The sequence below is a fragment of the Gigantopelta aegis genome, chromosome 4, assembly GCF_016097555.1.
Source record: "Gigantopelta aegis isolate Gae_Host chromosome 4, Gae_host_genome, whole genome shotgun sequence".
Taxonomy (NCBI): Eukaryota; Metazoa; Mollusca; class Gastropoda; order Neomphalida; family Peltospiridae; genus Gigantopelta; species Gigantopelta aegis.
The window spans coordinates 27756410-27770290 of record NC_054702.1 but is presented as its reverse complement, the minus strand read 5'-3'; the positions used below and the strand labels follow the sequence as shown (position 1 = coordinate 27770290).

The 13881-nt window shown below is 36.3% G+C and overlaps 1 protein-coding gene across 1 annotated transcript in view; it reads left to right on the top strand.

Moving 5' to 3' along the window:
* Positions 1–12527, top strand: part of LOC121372062 — a 51495-nt gene extending 38968 nt beyond the window's left edge. Inside the window, exons 2-5 of the mRNA XM_041498316.1 lie at positions 2332–2522; positions 5367–5467; positions 10352–10553; positions 12105–12527. Of these exons, the coding sequence (XP_041354250.1) occupies positions 2472–2522; positions 5367–5467; positions 10352–10553; positions 12105–12221 (471 nt within the window). The 5' untranslated portion in view covers positions 2332–2471 and the 3' untranslated portion in view covers positions 12222–12527. The remainder of the gene's footprint in view (positions 1–2331; positions 2523–5366; positions 5468–10351; positions 10554–12104) is intronic.
* The last annotated feature ends 1354 nt before the right edge of the window (positions 12528–13881 follow it).

Genomic DNA, 13881 nt, shown 5'->3' with positions numbered 1-13881 from the left:
TTCATCAGATGACTTAACGTTAATATTTGTCCTGCGTCATGGGACGACTGCTGTGACAGCTGGAAATGCAGTCGAATTTTTTATTGAGTATATTTTCCTCTTTTTTTTCTGCGCAGAATGGCCAGCTTCTCTCAAAACACAAGTTGCTTTGCCCTGAATTGCGCTTGGGCGTGTTGTACTTCTTCATGATTTCCCAGCTTATTTGTATTTGGTACCCTTTAGTTTTAACTCCCATATGTATTTGGATAGTTCTGTTTCCTTTTCATACTTCGTGTGGTTGAAGGATGTCATGGTGTTATCATCTATCTATCTATCTATCTATCTATCTATTATCTATATCTATCTATCTATCTATCTTATCTATCATATCTATCTATCTGAAACCACTCAAAACCGGACCCTCAGTAAACCGGAATTCCTTCAAAACCGGACGTTTGGCCATGTTGAACTGCTAAAGGAACTTAGAACAAATGAGCAGGCGTATTACTGAAATTTTCTTCGTATGGATGAATAAGCAAATCATTTTATTCATAAAATACTAATTTGTCTAATTTTGCATTAATGATGACATCAATAGGTAAATATGAGAAAATGCTTTTGAAAAAAATGCTAGTAAATATTGCAAGAAAACATAATTCAAAGTTAATATATATTTTAATAAAAAAAAAGAAAAAAAGCAGACAGTGGATTGATAATTTTATTAAAGGGACATTCTGAGTTTGCTGCATTGTAAGATATGTCTGACTAATAAAATATTTCTACGATTAAACTTCCATATTAAATATATTTACCAGTGACTGTATATTCAATGTGTTTCTGGTCGTCTTAATATTTGAAAGAAGCCCAAACTGGATTTTGTCTTCAAATAATTTCCTACGTACGAAAAAAATATATTTTAGGAAATAAAATGTAATTTAACCCAGTACAAATATTAGAACAACCAGAAACACGTTTAATATACAGCCACTAATATTTTATGCAGAAAAATATATTTGATATGTAATTACAATCGTTAACAAGTCTCTGTTAGTCGATAACATCTTAAACATTGCAGCAAACTCAGGAATGTCTCTTTAATGTTATATTTATAAAGAAGAAATTTTCTCTCCCTTCCTTTTCCTGCCTGGACATGTTTATCCTGTAGATAACTGGCTTCAGAATGAAATAGTGTGCAATAATTTGACAAAGTGCCATCAACGACACAATAGTATTGAGAAACCTTCAATAAATATCTACCGATGTTTGATTCTGTCAATATATTGTGTCAATCAAAAACGTGCTTCAATATCACACGCTAATGATCAATAAAACTGACAATATTATTGTCAATAAATTTGATCGTGTATGAGCTGCTTTATACTTTGAAGACCCACTCAGCCGAGAACGTGATTGCGTACACAGAGCTAAGTACATGTGTGCATGCGCCAGTGTCACTGTTGTGCAGTTGACAATACCAAAATAAGGGATTAATTAACAGATTTGATGTTTAAATAACTGGAGGAAACACATGCACTCCCTTTATTTTGAGTTCGATTGTTACAAAGTTAGATTAACTTACGAATTTGATTGAGCTCCTTTTCATAGCCTACATGTACGTCTCACGATTACCGCAATGAACGGCAAAGCAACTAGGATTTTAATTAATTTTTCCAATTGTTTGAACCCTTTTTTGTTGTTGTTGTTTTTGTTGTTGTTTTGTTTTTTATCTTTGCAAAGTTTATTTAACAAAATAAAGAGTAACCAAGAGTAAAATTGTTTGGCTTGGTTTGGTGGAAACTTTGTCAACAGGTTTTCATTTTAATATTTACTTTGGACATGTCGGAACGTCCAGCGAAACGCCGCCATGTTGAATTATCGCCTTTTGATAAACTTACAATAATTCAAAAGTTCGAAAGTGTATCTGTTTTTCGGCAGTTTTATTAGTTACTATATCAGTAGAGAACACCAAACAACAACCGTTTTCCTCAATACTGTAAACCGGATACCCCTCAAAATCCTTGGTCCCATGGCTGTCCGGTTTTGAGGGGTTTCACTGTATATATATCTGCATGAACGTTCCCCCAGACAAGCTAATGTAGCCTCATACTCTCTCTCTCTCTCTCTCTCTCTCTCTCTCTCTCTCTCTCTCTCTCTCTCTCCCCACACACACACACACACACACACACACACACACACACACACACACATCAGTAATAAAGAGTGAACCTAGCAACTATATGAAACATCAGTAATATCAGTAGTTTAAAATGTCCGTTCCTTTCGAATTTCTGAGAGAGAAACAAACCCAAACGTCTTCAATATTTTAATTTAATACCAGTATGTCTTTTTCAGTCGACTGCGGAGTTCTTGACGTAAAGAATGGTTCCCTCGTGTCCAACTCCACCACAGTCGGAAACCGAGGAACAGTCGAGTGTGACGAGCTCTTCCAGTTCTTTGGCAACAACGATTCAGCGGTCTGTCAATCATCTGGAATGTGGGCGGGACCCGATGGGCAGTGTCTACAGGTGGAATGGAGAAATCAGGTGATTGTGTTTTATAAAACAACAACAACAACAACAAAGAAAGAAACAAAAAGGTTTTACGAACATATATAGGAGAGAGCACGCCGTGCCTCACCGGTGGCACCCGTAACAAACACAACTTACAGTCATCAATTCCGCAGTTAAAATGTACACAATTGTTGGCAAAAAGATGAAAAGGCATGCACAAGGTCAAAATAAGCTATTGCATCAGACATCATATAAATCTGGTCTGAATAGTCATTCTGACTTGAACTGTACTAAAATATTCCCTGAATAGACCTCTTTCGCATTACTATTGCGCATGCGCGCGAAGAGTAACATCCCTTACCGAATTAAACGGAATCCAGGCATGATCGACAGTAACTGCTGTCATGAGCGTCGTGAATAGCTTCGTAGCAGCTGTGAATCTCTAGCGACTAACTAATATTTCGTAAAGTTTACATTGAAATGGTTTAAGACCAAAAGCAGAGAAACATTAACTTAGACGAAGTCTCTGGCTCCGCCTGTCAAGAGTTTTAACAAAGCAAAATTAAAATATTTATACAATAAAATTAACTTAATTGGAATGTATTCGCTACTTTTAACAATTAGAATTATAGTTATATTCACGCGGATTGCTAGTGATGTTTAATTCTCCACATATATTAATATTTAAAATTTAATAAAAATATGCCTCCCCTTCCGCCTAAAAACCCAACACAATCCCTACCTCACATAGACCTTAACTGGCACACTGATTTGAAAAAATACATCTAAATTGTCTTCGATCGGCTACTATTAAACCGTCGTGTTTCAACCAAACAGCCAACTGCCGACAGTTTAGTTGTTTGTGTAGATTAAACTTAATAACAATTTCCCTCAGTTGCAAAACTGCTCTGAATGACAATAAACGAACTCACCTGGATTGTTCATAGAAACTGTCATTGTTTCTAATTTACTGACTTCATTGTTGTATTAAGATCTGTCCTGGGTGGTAAATATATATATATATATATATATATATATATATATATATATATATATATATATATATATATATATCCTATAACTTACCCATGATATCCATGTCATAAACCCATGTGATAATTTTAGTGTATTAACCCGGTTAATAATGGTATGCAAATTTGCAAGGTCTCTAGGTAATGTGTTGCTGTGGATAGGCCATTTGCTTACAAGCCAATAGACGGGTTTATTGGCCAGTGACGTCAAGGTACTGTGCGCGGCCATGTTTAGAATCACGTGATCGGTCCGCCATTAAGGGAGTGAAACATGTGAAGGCATTGCATTTGGTTGCATGTTCAATATTTATTATCTTTTTAGTACATTTTCTGAAGGCAAAACCAGTGTGTCGGATAATTCAACCTCATATAAAGATTGTAGAATCATATCAAAGTTGGTGGAAGTGTGTTAATCATTAAAAACGTAAATAATAAAGCATGTATATACACGTGAATACAAAAGCATAACGAATAATTTAAACTGAATTTCCTTGGACACCTGTATAGCCTAATATGTTGAACTTTAAAACAGTATTCTAGCCTCAGCGGACGGGGTATCAGATGACCCCCTCCCTCCAGCCTATGTTTCTGTTTTGTTTGTACTTGTCTTGGGCATCACCAGTAAGTGTCAAAGGGATTCGTTTTGTAATTAACTAGTATATAGAAAAAATTTCTGACTAATTAGAGGCGCGTTTTCAGGGTAATTTAGTTTTGAATATTGTGGATGATTAATTATTTTTTTTCCTAGAAACAAAAAATAATAATTTAAAAAATATTTATAATAATAAAATAATAAATAAATAAATAAATTAATTAATTAATCATAAAAATATAAATAAATAATAATAAAAAATAATAAAACAATAAAATATGACGAAGTGGGTGGGGTGCGATTTTCGGTGTGGTCTGCATGCGTGTTACGTCAGTAAATTATTTATTTATCATTTTATTTCCACACATTTAACACCATAATAACTGATATTTGTATTAAAAAACAAAAAATAATAAAAATAAATTAAAAATTAAAAATAAGAGAGCAATATATGGAAGTGTGAACTGCGCTCCACTTCAACTCCATGTGATCACATCTTGACTATACCAGAGCTAATAATAACAGCTAATAATTAAGAGCTAAACGTTGATATCCAGATCTAAGGTCAGTCTTTTTTTTTTTTTTTTTTTTTTAAATGGTACACCACGTTTTCTACAAACGTACATAATTGAAATATTTTCCTGTATTTTAGGATGCATTCAGTAAAGTTTCACTTTATTTACTTGCGTGGGTTTTATTTATTCGCTATTCTTTTGTATTGGCGTGTATAGGTGCTTTATTATTTATGTGTTTAATCATTCACAGATTTCCTCCGACATTGATATGAATATACAATCTTTACATGAGGTTGAATTATCCGAGAGACTGGTTTTGCTTTTACAAAATGCTCCAAGAAAGTCATAAATACTGAAATTGCACCCAGATGACGTCATATTACCGATGGCGGTGACTTTAGTACAGTGGTTTACTAAAAATTTAATTAAAATGTTATTTTAGAAGTATTATAGGATAAATAGAATTCGCTACTCGTGTTTTTTAATATGTAAAATATCAACCTCGTCTAGTTAATCGGTATCTGCAGAGCCTCGACAAATACCGATTAACATAGACCCGGTTGATATTTTCCATATTAAAAAATACTCGTAACGAATCTCCTCTCTCTCTCTCTCTCTCTCTCTCTCTCTCTCTCTCTCTCTCTCTCTCTCTCTCTCTCTCTCCACACACACACACACACTAATCAGTAATAAAACAAAATCAATGTATTAAATAACAAAAGTGTAATTTCTAATTTAGACTCTTCCGGACGGTGTCGGACATTATTTGGCAGTGCTTCCTGAACCAATACGTGATGGCTGGGAAACGGTTTTCAATGGCATACCAGAGACAAACAATCAGTAAGAATATTTTTTGAGAAATTGTCTCGAGTTTGCTGCTATTGTAATAGAGACTTTTAAATACTAAAATAACATATTAAATACATTTTATTGTTTAGAATATCAATGTTTGTAGGTGCGTATAATACGTATTTCTGGTCACCCTAATGTTCCTGGCGGGACGTAGCTCAGTGGTACAGCGCTCGCCTGATGCGCGACCGATCTAGGATCGATTCCCGTTGGTGGACACATTGGGCTATTTCTCGTTCTAGCCAATGCTCCACAACTGGTATAACAAAGGCCGTCGTATGTACTATCCTGTCTGTGGGGCGGTACATATAAAAGATCCCTTGCTGCTAATCGAAAAGAGTAGCCCATGAAGTGGCGACAGCGGGTTTCCTCTCTCAATATCTGTGTGGTTCTTAACCATATGTCCGACGCCATATAACCGTAAATAAAATGTGTTGAGTGCGTCGTTAAATAAAACACTGCCTTCCTTCCATAATGTTTCCAGTTTGAGCTAGTACAAACACCAGGACGACCATACACTAATTGTGTATAATTATATGGACATTGTTATTCTAAACAAGGTAAAACATTGGTAATGTAATTTTAGTCGTTAACAAAGCTCTGTTTGATTGAAACATCTTATAATGACGACAAACCCAGGACAGTCTCTTTATAAAAGGAATATTGATTTGTTTCTTCCCCAAACACTGATTCTTGCTACACTTGAGATTCACTTCTTCACATTCTGACTGAACCTCCCTTTCAGGTCACTTATTTTTCCCAACTGACATCCATGTCCTTGTCTGTAACCGTATGGATCTCTGTCGGTGGGTTCATTGGGCTGTTTCTCGCTCCAGCCAGTGCACCACGACTGGTATATCAAAGGCCGTGGTGCGTGATATCCTTTCTGTTGGATGTTTCATATAAAACATCCCTTGCTACTAATGAAAAACTGTACCAGCTTTTCTATCTAAAACAACTTGTGTATGTCAGAATTACCTAATGTTTGACATCCAATAGCCGATGATTAATAAATAAGTGTGCTCTAGTGGTGTCGTTAAGCGCCTGCCATTCAACCATCAGCTGTGCTCTGGGATGATGATTTCACTGCTCCAAACCACTTTCTATTTGTGGTAATGTGAACATTCGCAATAAGCAGCATATTACTATTATCACTCCCAAACAGTGCACGTATACCAATGCCTCATCTCTCATTTAATCTTTGAGCTACTATTCGGCAAACTAAACCAAAATTAATCAATAGCTCCTTTTTTCTTTCGATGAACCGTTCAAAATGCGCCAAAATTACTTTACGAAAATTGCGCAAACCTTTATTTTTTTTTACTCAATTCTACAGGACATTCACAATTCAATAGTACCACAAAAGCCCTCCTCCCACCCATCCGAAACCCCTTTCGTGTCCTGGACGGAGGAGCCGGCATAGGCCGCTACAACAGCTTGTGCTGGATGTACACGTTTAACCCTATGACCTGACCTGACCTGACCTGACCTGACACTACCTGAAAAAGTTAAAAGTTTGTTTTGTTTAACGACACCACTGGAGCACATCGATTAATTAATAATCGGCTATTGAATGTCAAACATTTGATAATTCCGACTCGTAATCACCAGAGGAAACCCGCTTCATTTGTTTTTCTAATGTAGTAAGGGGTCTTTTATATTATGCACTTTCCCACAGACAGGAAAACACATGCCACAGCCCTTGTCCAGTTGTGGTGCACTGGTTGGAATGAATGAATGAATGAATGTTCAACGACACCCCAGCACGAAAAAGACATCGGCTATTGGGTGTTAAACTATGATAATGGGGAAACCAAAGTGATGATCAACATCAATAAAAAAATCCAACAGTTAAATAAAAACACAGTGTAAAGGACTGTGTAAAAATACAAATATCACAGATAGATATAATTAAAATTTAGAATAAAATTCAGTATCACGTAAAAATTGTAAAATAATTTCTGGATGGAATCGAAATGATTCCATCACATTTGTTTGACCAAATAAATATTTTCGAATTACTGACAAATGCTTACACTCCACCAAAATGTGGCGCACAGTCAGAGTACACTGACAGTGCTCACACTGAGGTGGAGGATCTTTCTTTAAGATAAATGAATGGGTAAAGTTAGTATGACCGATGCGGGCACGACACAAGACAATCTCATCCTTCCTGCACTGTCTATAGACTGGCTTAATGGTATGAAGCTTGTTCGCAACCACACCGTCCCAATCACGTTGGCAAGTCGAAAAGATAAATTGGTTGATACAATATTTAAAATCAGTATAAGGTACACCAACCCTGGCATGAGGCAAATCCAAAGCAGACTTGGCAGCAGAATCGGCCTTTTCATTACCCCTGATGCCAACATTTCTGGGCACCCAACAAAATACAGCATCGTTATTGACAATAGATAAAAAGACACACTTTCGTATCACCATCCCAATTAAGGGATGGTCCAGCTTCATATTGCGTAAAGCTTGGAGACACGAAAGTGAGTCGGTAAAAACAATAAATTTGGATGCACTAGAATCCTTGATTTCTTCTAAAGCTTTAATGACTGCCCAAACTTCAGCACTAAAGATCGATGCCGAGTCAGGAAGTCGCATGGAAATGATAGTGTCTGAAAGAAAGACTGTAGCACAAGCCACAGAATTCCCATCCCGTGATCCATATGTATACACAGGAATGTAATCACGGTACTTGTTTTGAATTTCCATGAAAAACTGTTTATAAATCACAGCATCTGTGCGATCTTTCTTCAGATGCGTCAAACCAAACACAATTTTAGGTGGTGTAATACACCAAGGTGGTAAAACAAAATATGAAGAAGTTTCCAAATTGTCAGTTAAATCAATGTTGGAAAGCGACAAAAACCGCTTAATGTGAAGACCAAATGTACGAATAGCATTTGGCCTTGCATCAAACCTCATATATTTGTTGTCAAACACCGCATTATGTGTAGGATGTGATGGTAAAGAGTCGATCTTGGTAGCGTACTGCAGAGAAAGCTTTGCACGTCTAGCACCCAAACAAGATTCATATGCATCAACGTACAAGCTCTCTACAGGATATGTTCTAAACGCACCAAGACAAAGCCTTAGTCCCTGATTGTGTATAGGATCTAGCATCTGCAAGTAAGACTTGCGTGCCGACCCATACACAATGCATCCATCATAAAGTTTTGACCTCACAGGACATCGATACAGACGGAGCATAACCTTGCGGTCTGCTCCCCATTCCGTATTACCAATAACTTTTAAAATATTAAGAGCTTTTAAGACCTTCTTTTTAACATATTTAAGATGGGGCACAAAAGATAGCTTCCTGTCAAATATAACCCCCAGAAATTTAGTCTCCTCCACCACTGGAATTGGATTTTTGTCCAAAAACAACTGTGGATCTAAGTGGAGACCTCTTTTCTGGCAGATATGCATACAAACCGTTTTTGCCTTTGAGAATCGAAAGCCATTGTCAGTTGCCCATTGATGAAGTTTATTCAAACAAAGCTGCAACTTACGTTTAATGTTACTCATATTCGACGATCTGTAACATATCTGAAAATCATCGACATATAACGACAAATAAAAACAGGAAGTCGACCTCTAAGGCCCATGCCATGGAGGTCGTTTAAAATCCCATACTTCCACGTGGTATCGTAAGCTTTCTCCAAATAAAAAAAACACTGAAAGCAAGTGCTGATTATGGATGAAAGCCTCCCTACAAAACGTTTCAAATCGAACAAGATGATCAACCGTGCTACGTCTAGATCTGTACCAACATTGCACGTTAGTAAGCAATTTGTGGGATTCAAGATACCAGACGTCTACGATTGATCATTCGTTCCATGGTTTTACAAATGCAACTTGTCAAAGCGATAGGGCGATAACTAGTAGGATTGGTTGGATCCCTACCAGGCTTGCGAATAGGAATAATAATTGCTTTCCTCCAATCAGAAGGAAAGTCTCCAGAAATCCAGATGTTATTAAAAATATTCAAAAGAATTAATGGATTCTTTACCTTTGATTTTACGAATCCTATTCCAGACAGATTTTATGGATGTTTGTGAATTCAACCTGGAGACAAAAGTTCTCCAAGATGATTTCTAACTCTGTCTAATCTCTCTGCGAGCCTTAGCCCTAGCAATACGAAATGCATCCAGGTTGTCTGCTGTAGGTTCATGTTTGAACCGCTCAAGCAACCTGTTTCGCTCTTTAAATGCATCTTTGCACGTATCGTTAAACCATGGTTTATTGAAACGCTTTGGTACTGCCGAAGTCTTAGGAATAGTTTCATCTGCAATGTCCTTCAAGATGGAAGTGAACAAAGACATGGAATCAGCAGCATCAGTAATGGCAAATTGTTGCAGACGAGTGCTGCACAGATGCTGAAACTGACCGCAATTTGCCCTCGTTAACTTCCACCTTTGAACCCTTTTAAGTGATGGAGATCCATCATTCTCCAAAATAATGGGAAAGTGGTCACTACCACAAAGGTCTGAACCAACTTTCCAGGATCACTGGTTGGAGATTAAGAGATTTAAATAATGTTTTTATTAGGAACCAGATGACATACACAAGAAGATTTCTATACAATGTTTTAAAATATACTTACCTTGACATTTGTATTGTATTCTGTTGCACGTTTCCCTCAGCTCTTTACACTGTCTTACATCATTTTACAATTTGTATTTTTAATGGAGATAATCGTATTGATGTGCTTACCGTTGTCTGACACCTAATAGCCGATCTTCATTTTTGTGTTGTGGTGTCAGTAATCATTCATTCATTCATTCGTTCATCCAGTCAGTGCAACAACAACTATTAAAAAGTAATAAATGCGTTTCTTGTAACTGATATATATATATTTTTCAGATTTCATGTGGATATTCGAGACTCGTCGGATCTTTATGTAGTATTTAGTTCGAGGTTATATAATCAAAACCTGGTTTTCAACAGTAGGTTTTCTGATATATGGGAAAAAGGAGGCGGTGAATTTATCAATCCTGGCATTTTTCCATTTCAAGTTGGTGTTCTCTTCGAGCTAAGGATAGCCTACCACAACGGGACGTTTATGGTAATGCCACGTTTCGATAATTGTCTTAATAACAACTATTAACTTTATCAGTGTGTGTGTGGGGGGGGGGGGGGGGTAGCCTAGTGGTAAAACGCTCGCCTGATACGTGGTCAGTCTAGGATCTGGGCCCATTGGGATATATTGCACCACGACTGGTATATCAAAGGCCGTGATATGTGCTATTCTGTCTGTTTGATGCTGCATATAAAAGGTACCTTGCTACTAATGAAATATTGTAGCGGGTTTTCTCTCTACGACTATATGTCAAAATTACCAAGTGGTGTCGTTAAAACCATTAGTAGAAGTAAGGTGGTATGAAGATTCCCTTCGCACTCTCACAGACAGGATAGCGCATACCACGACTTTTGATGTACCAGATTTTCAGATTTACCATAAGTGTGAGGTATTTTAAATTTTTATCTATGGTATATATATAGAGAGTAGCCGGTTATTTTATTTATACTGCAATCCTACAGGAATAGTCGGAGAATCATTATTTACTCGTATTTCATTTTTTGTGTATGCAAATCGAATATCGTCAACCTAGCAAGGCTTTTGCAGTATAGATACATGATGCCATTCTTTGTAAGACGCTAGCTACATTCTGTCACATTCAAAAATCGTTTCTAAACTCTGATTCTATAAGTTTTATATAGTTATCGCAAAACTAAAAGTTAGTTGTATTTACTGTACTAAAACAATGATTTGAAGACTATGTTTATTGAAAATCTAGTCTGACATACTCGAGTCGAGTCGGGCTTATGTCACGTGACTATATTTTTGATTAGTGACAAAAATATAGAGATTTATCTATAGTCCGTCCCAGCGTTCTACTAAAGTGTTTTTAGTAATAATTTCGGTTTCGTATGATGTAAGAAGAAAAGTAAAAGTGGTTTGGAAATAACAAAAACAAAAGAAAAACAGAACTACTTTTGTGTACAAGTTACAAAACAATGGGCTCAGAAATGAATAACTTGTAGTAAATTCTATGGTATGAAAAACAAGGCGTTCCCTGCGGGACAGACTATAGTCATTATATCTTTGCCAATGTATACAGTGATTGTAGGATTAATGTGGACCAAGACACTGTGTGTAGCAACTTCAGCCACGCATATTAAAATAATCATCTATGAGATTTGATTTGGTGGTATACACCCGTATAAAATGATAAAACCTAACTTTTGAACATGTTAATTTAATTTGCCATTAACAACCGAGATGGTGTCAGTAACTAATGAAAATATATTTCAGACATCTTTAAATACTAGAGCCCGTTGTAGGTTTGTTTGAATTGCGAAATCTAAATTGTATGTTTGTAAAATTAGCGTCCATAAGTTGTCTATTCTGTGTGCATAATCTGTAGGAGAATCTTTAGGAACATCTTTTTAATGCTTTCAATTTTAATAAGTATTATATGTGTTGTTACAAATAAAAGTCTTGTTATTACTGTTAGACATATCATCATCATCGTCATCAGCATCAGCATCATCATCAGCATCATCTTGATCTTGATCTTTGTTTTAGCTGTTATTATTTTTTTTGTCATTACAGTTTTTTGCCAACGGTGGTTTCATTTACAACTACACTGCGACGCACCCAGTGGTAATGGCGTCTGGAGTATATATTGCTTTAGACATTTTTATTGAAAACCTAAAATTTATATATTGAATAGTCGACACCTACTATTGCTAAATGATGTTTGTGAGCAGCTCCGAACAAGAGAAAGGACTCGGTATGTTGTAGCAATTAAAACGACTCCAGAAATACATTTTACCTAGGCCAATTAAAGCCTGATAGATAGATGATACTCAGCTCGTGTCTTGTGATATCATAATTTATCAGCAGTCGTTGATAAACGTATGAAATCCGACACTTGCCGAGGATTTTTTTTATACTTTTATCAACGAGTGTTGTTAAATTATATCGCAAGACACGAGGGGATATTTCTTTTTATCATCCATTATCATTATTTTCATTTGCGACAATTATAAACAATGTCAATAATGTGGGTTGAATGTCACTATATTTGGCAGCGGTAGACTCGTTAACTAGCAGAACGACTGTGGCGTGACGTCACTAATGATAGGTTTAGCGTATCTATCTATCTATCTATCTATCTATCTATATCTATCTGTGTGTGTGTGTGTGTGTGTGTGTGTGTGTGTGTGTGTGTGTGTGTGTGAATACATTTAATTTATAAAATCGTAAAGCGCTCGCTTGATGCGCAGTCCGTCTAGAATCGATCTCAGTTAATGGGGCCAAATGGACGATTTCTCGTTCCCATTTACCTTTGTTTCACACCCCATAGCCGAGGTATTTTTCGTGCTGGGGTGTTGTTAAACATTATTTTCTCGTTCTAGCTAGTGCTCCACAACTGGTGTAACAAAGGTTTTGGTATGTATTACTTCTGTCTGTGGGATACTGCATACAAAATACACCTTGCTGCTAATCGGAAAGAGTTGCCCATTGCGTGGCGGCAGCTGTTTTTCTCTATCAATATCTGCGTGGTTCTTAAACATATGTCTGACGCCATATAACCGTAATTAAAATGTGTCGAGTGCTTCGTTAAGTAAAACATTTCTTCCTTTCTTAGATTATTATCTACAAGAGTCCATTCACTGCTGAATGTCATGGGAGGTCTAGAGTGGTCATATACATGTAAGCGTAAATTGTATGATAATGTCAAAACACATGCAAGGTCATCTGCGAGCAGCACATTTTGGACGTTTCAATTTCCCTGATAGGACACTTTGTACTTTGTATACGCTGAAAAGATATAGTGGATTTCCTCTTTATGACTGTGTCAAAATGGCTTTATATGTTGTACTTAGTCTGTGAAATATGTCAAGGGTTGTACCCGATTCTAATTGATTGAATTTTGTGCGACAGTAAACCCAGTATTAAAGCCTGAACATGATGAACTACAGAATAGGTGTGCCATTAATATATTATGAAATAAATTTTGTTCGTGGTGATATAATATTCGTGGATTAGTACAGTCAACAAATGTAAAAACACAATGAAAATATGTATACATATAATTCATATTACCTTTTCAATCCGCGCATTATGAAATGTTATTGTTTTGCTTCTTTTTTTTTCAGTAAATTATTATTTATGTAAGTAGTTATTTCCCGTTATGATTTATTCTGTGATGTGTATGTACGAGTTTTATAATATATTTAATAGGCGATGTGTGGTCTTCGTTACATTTTGTGATCGTTTACCTCTTCACTTGATCGAATAAAACTTGGTCTCTGTAGCCTGAGTTCTGGTCGTCTATACCATAGAGCTAACTGCTATATACGTACATGTGTCCGTACGTCCG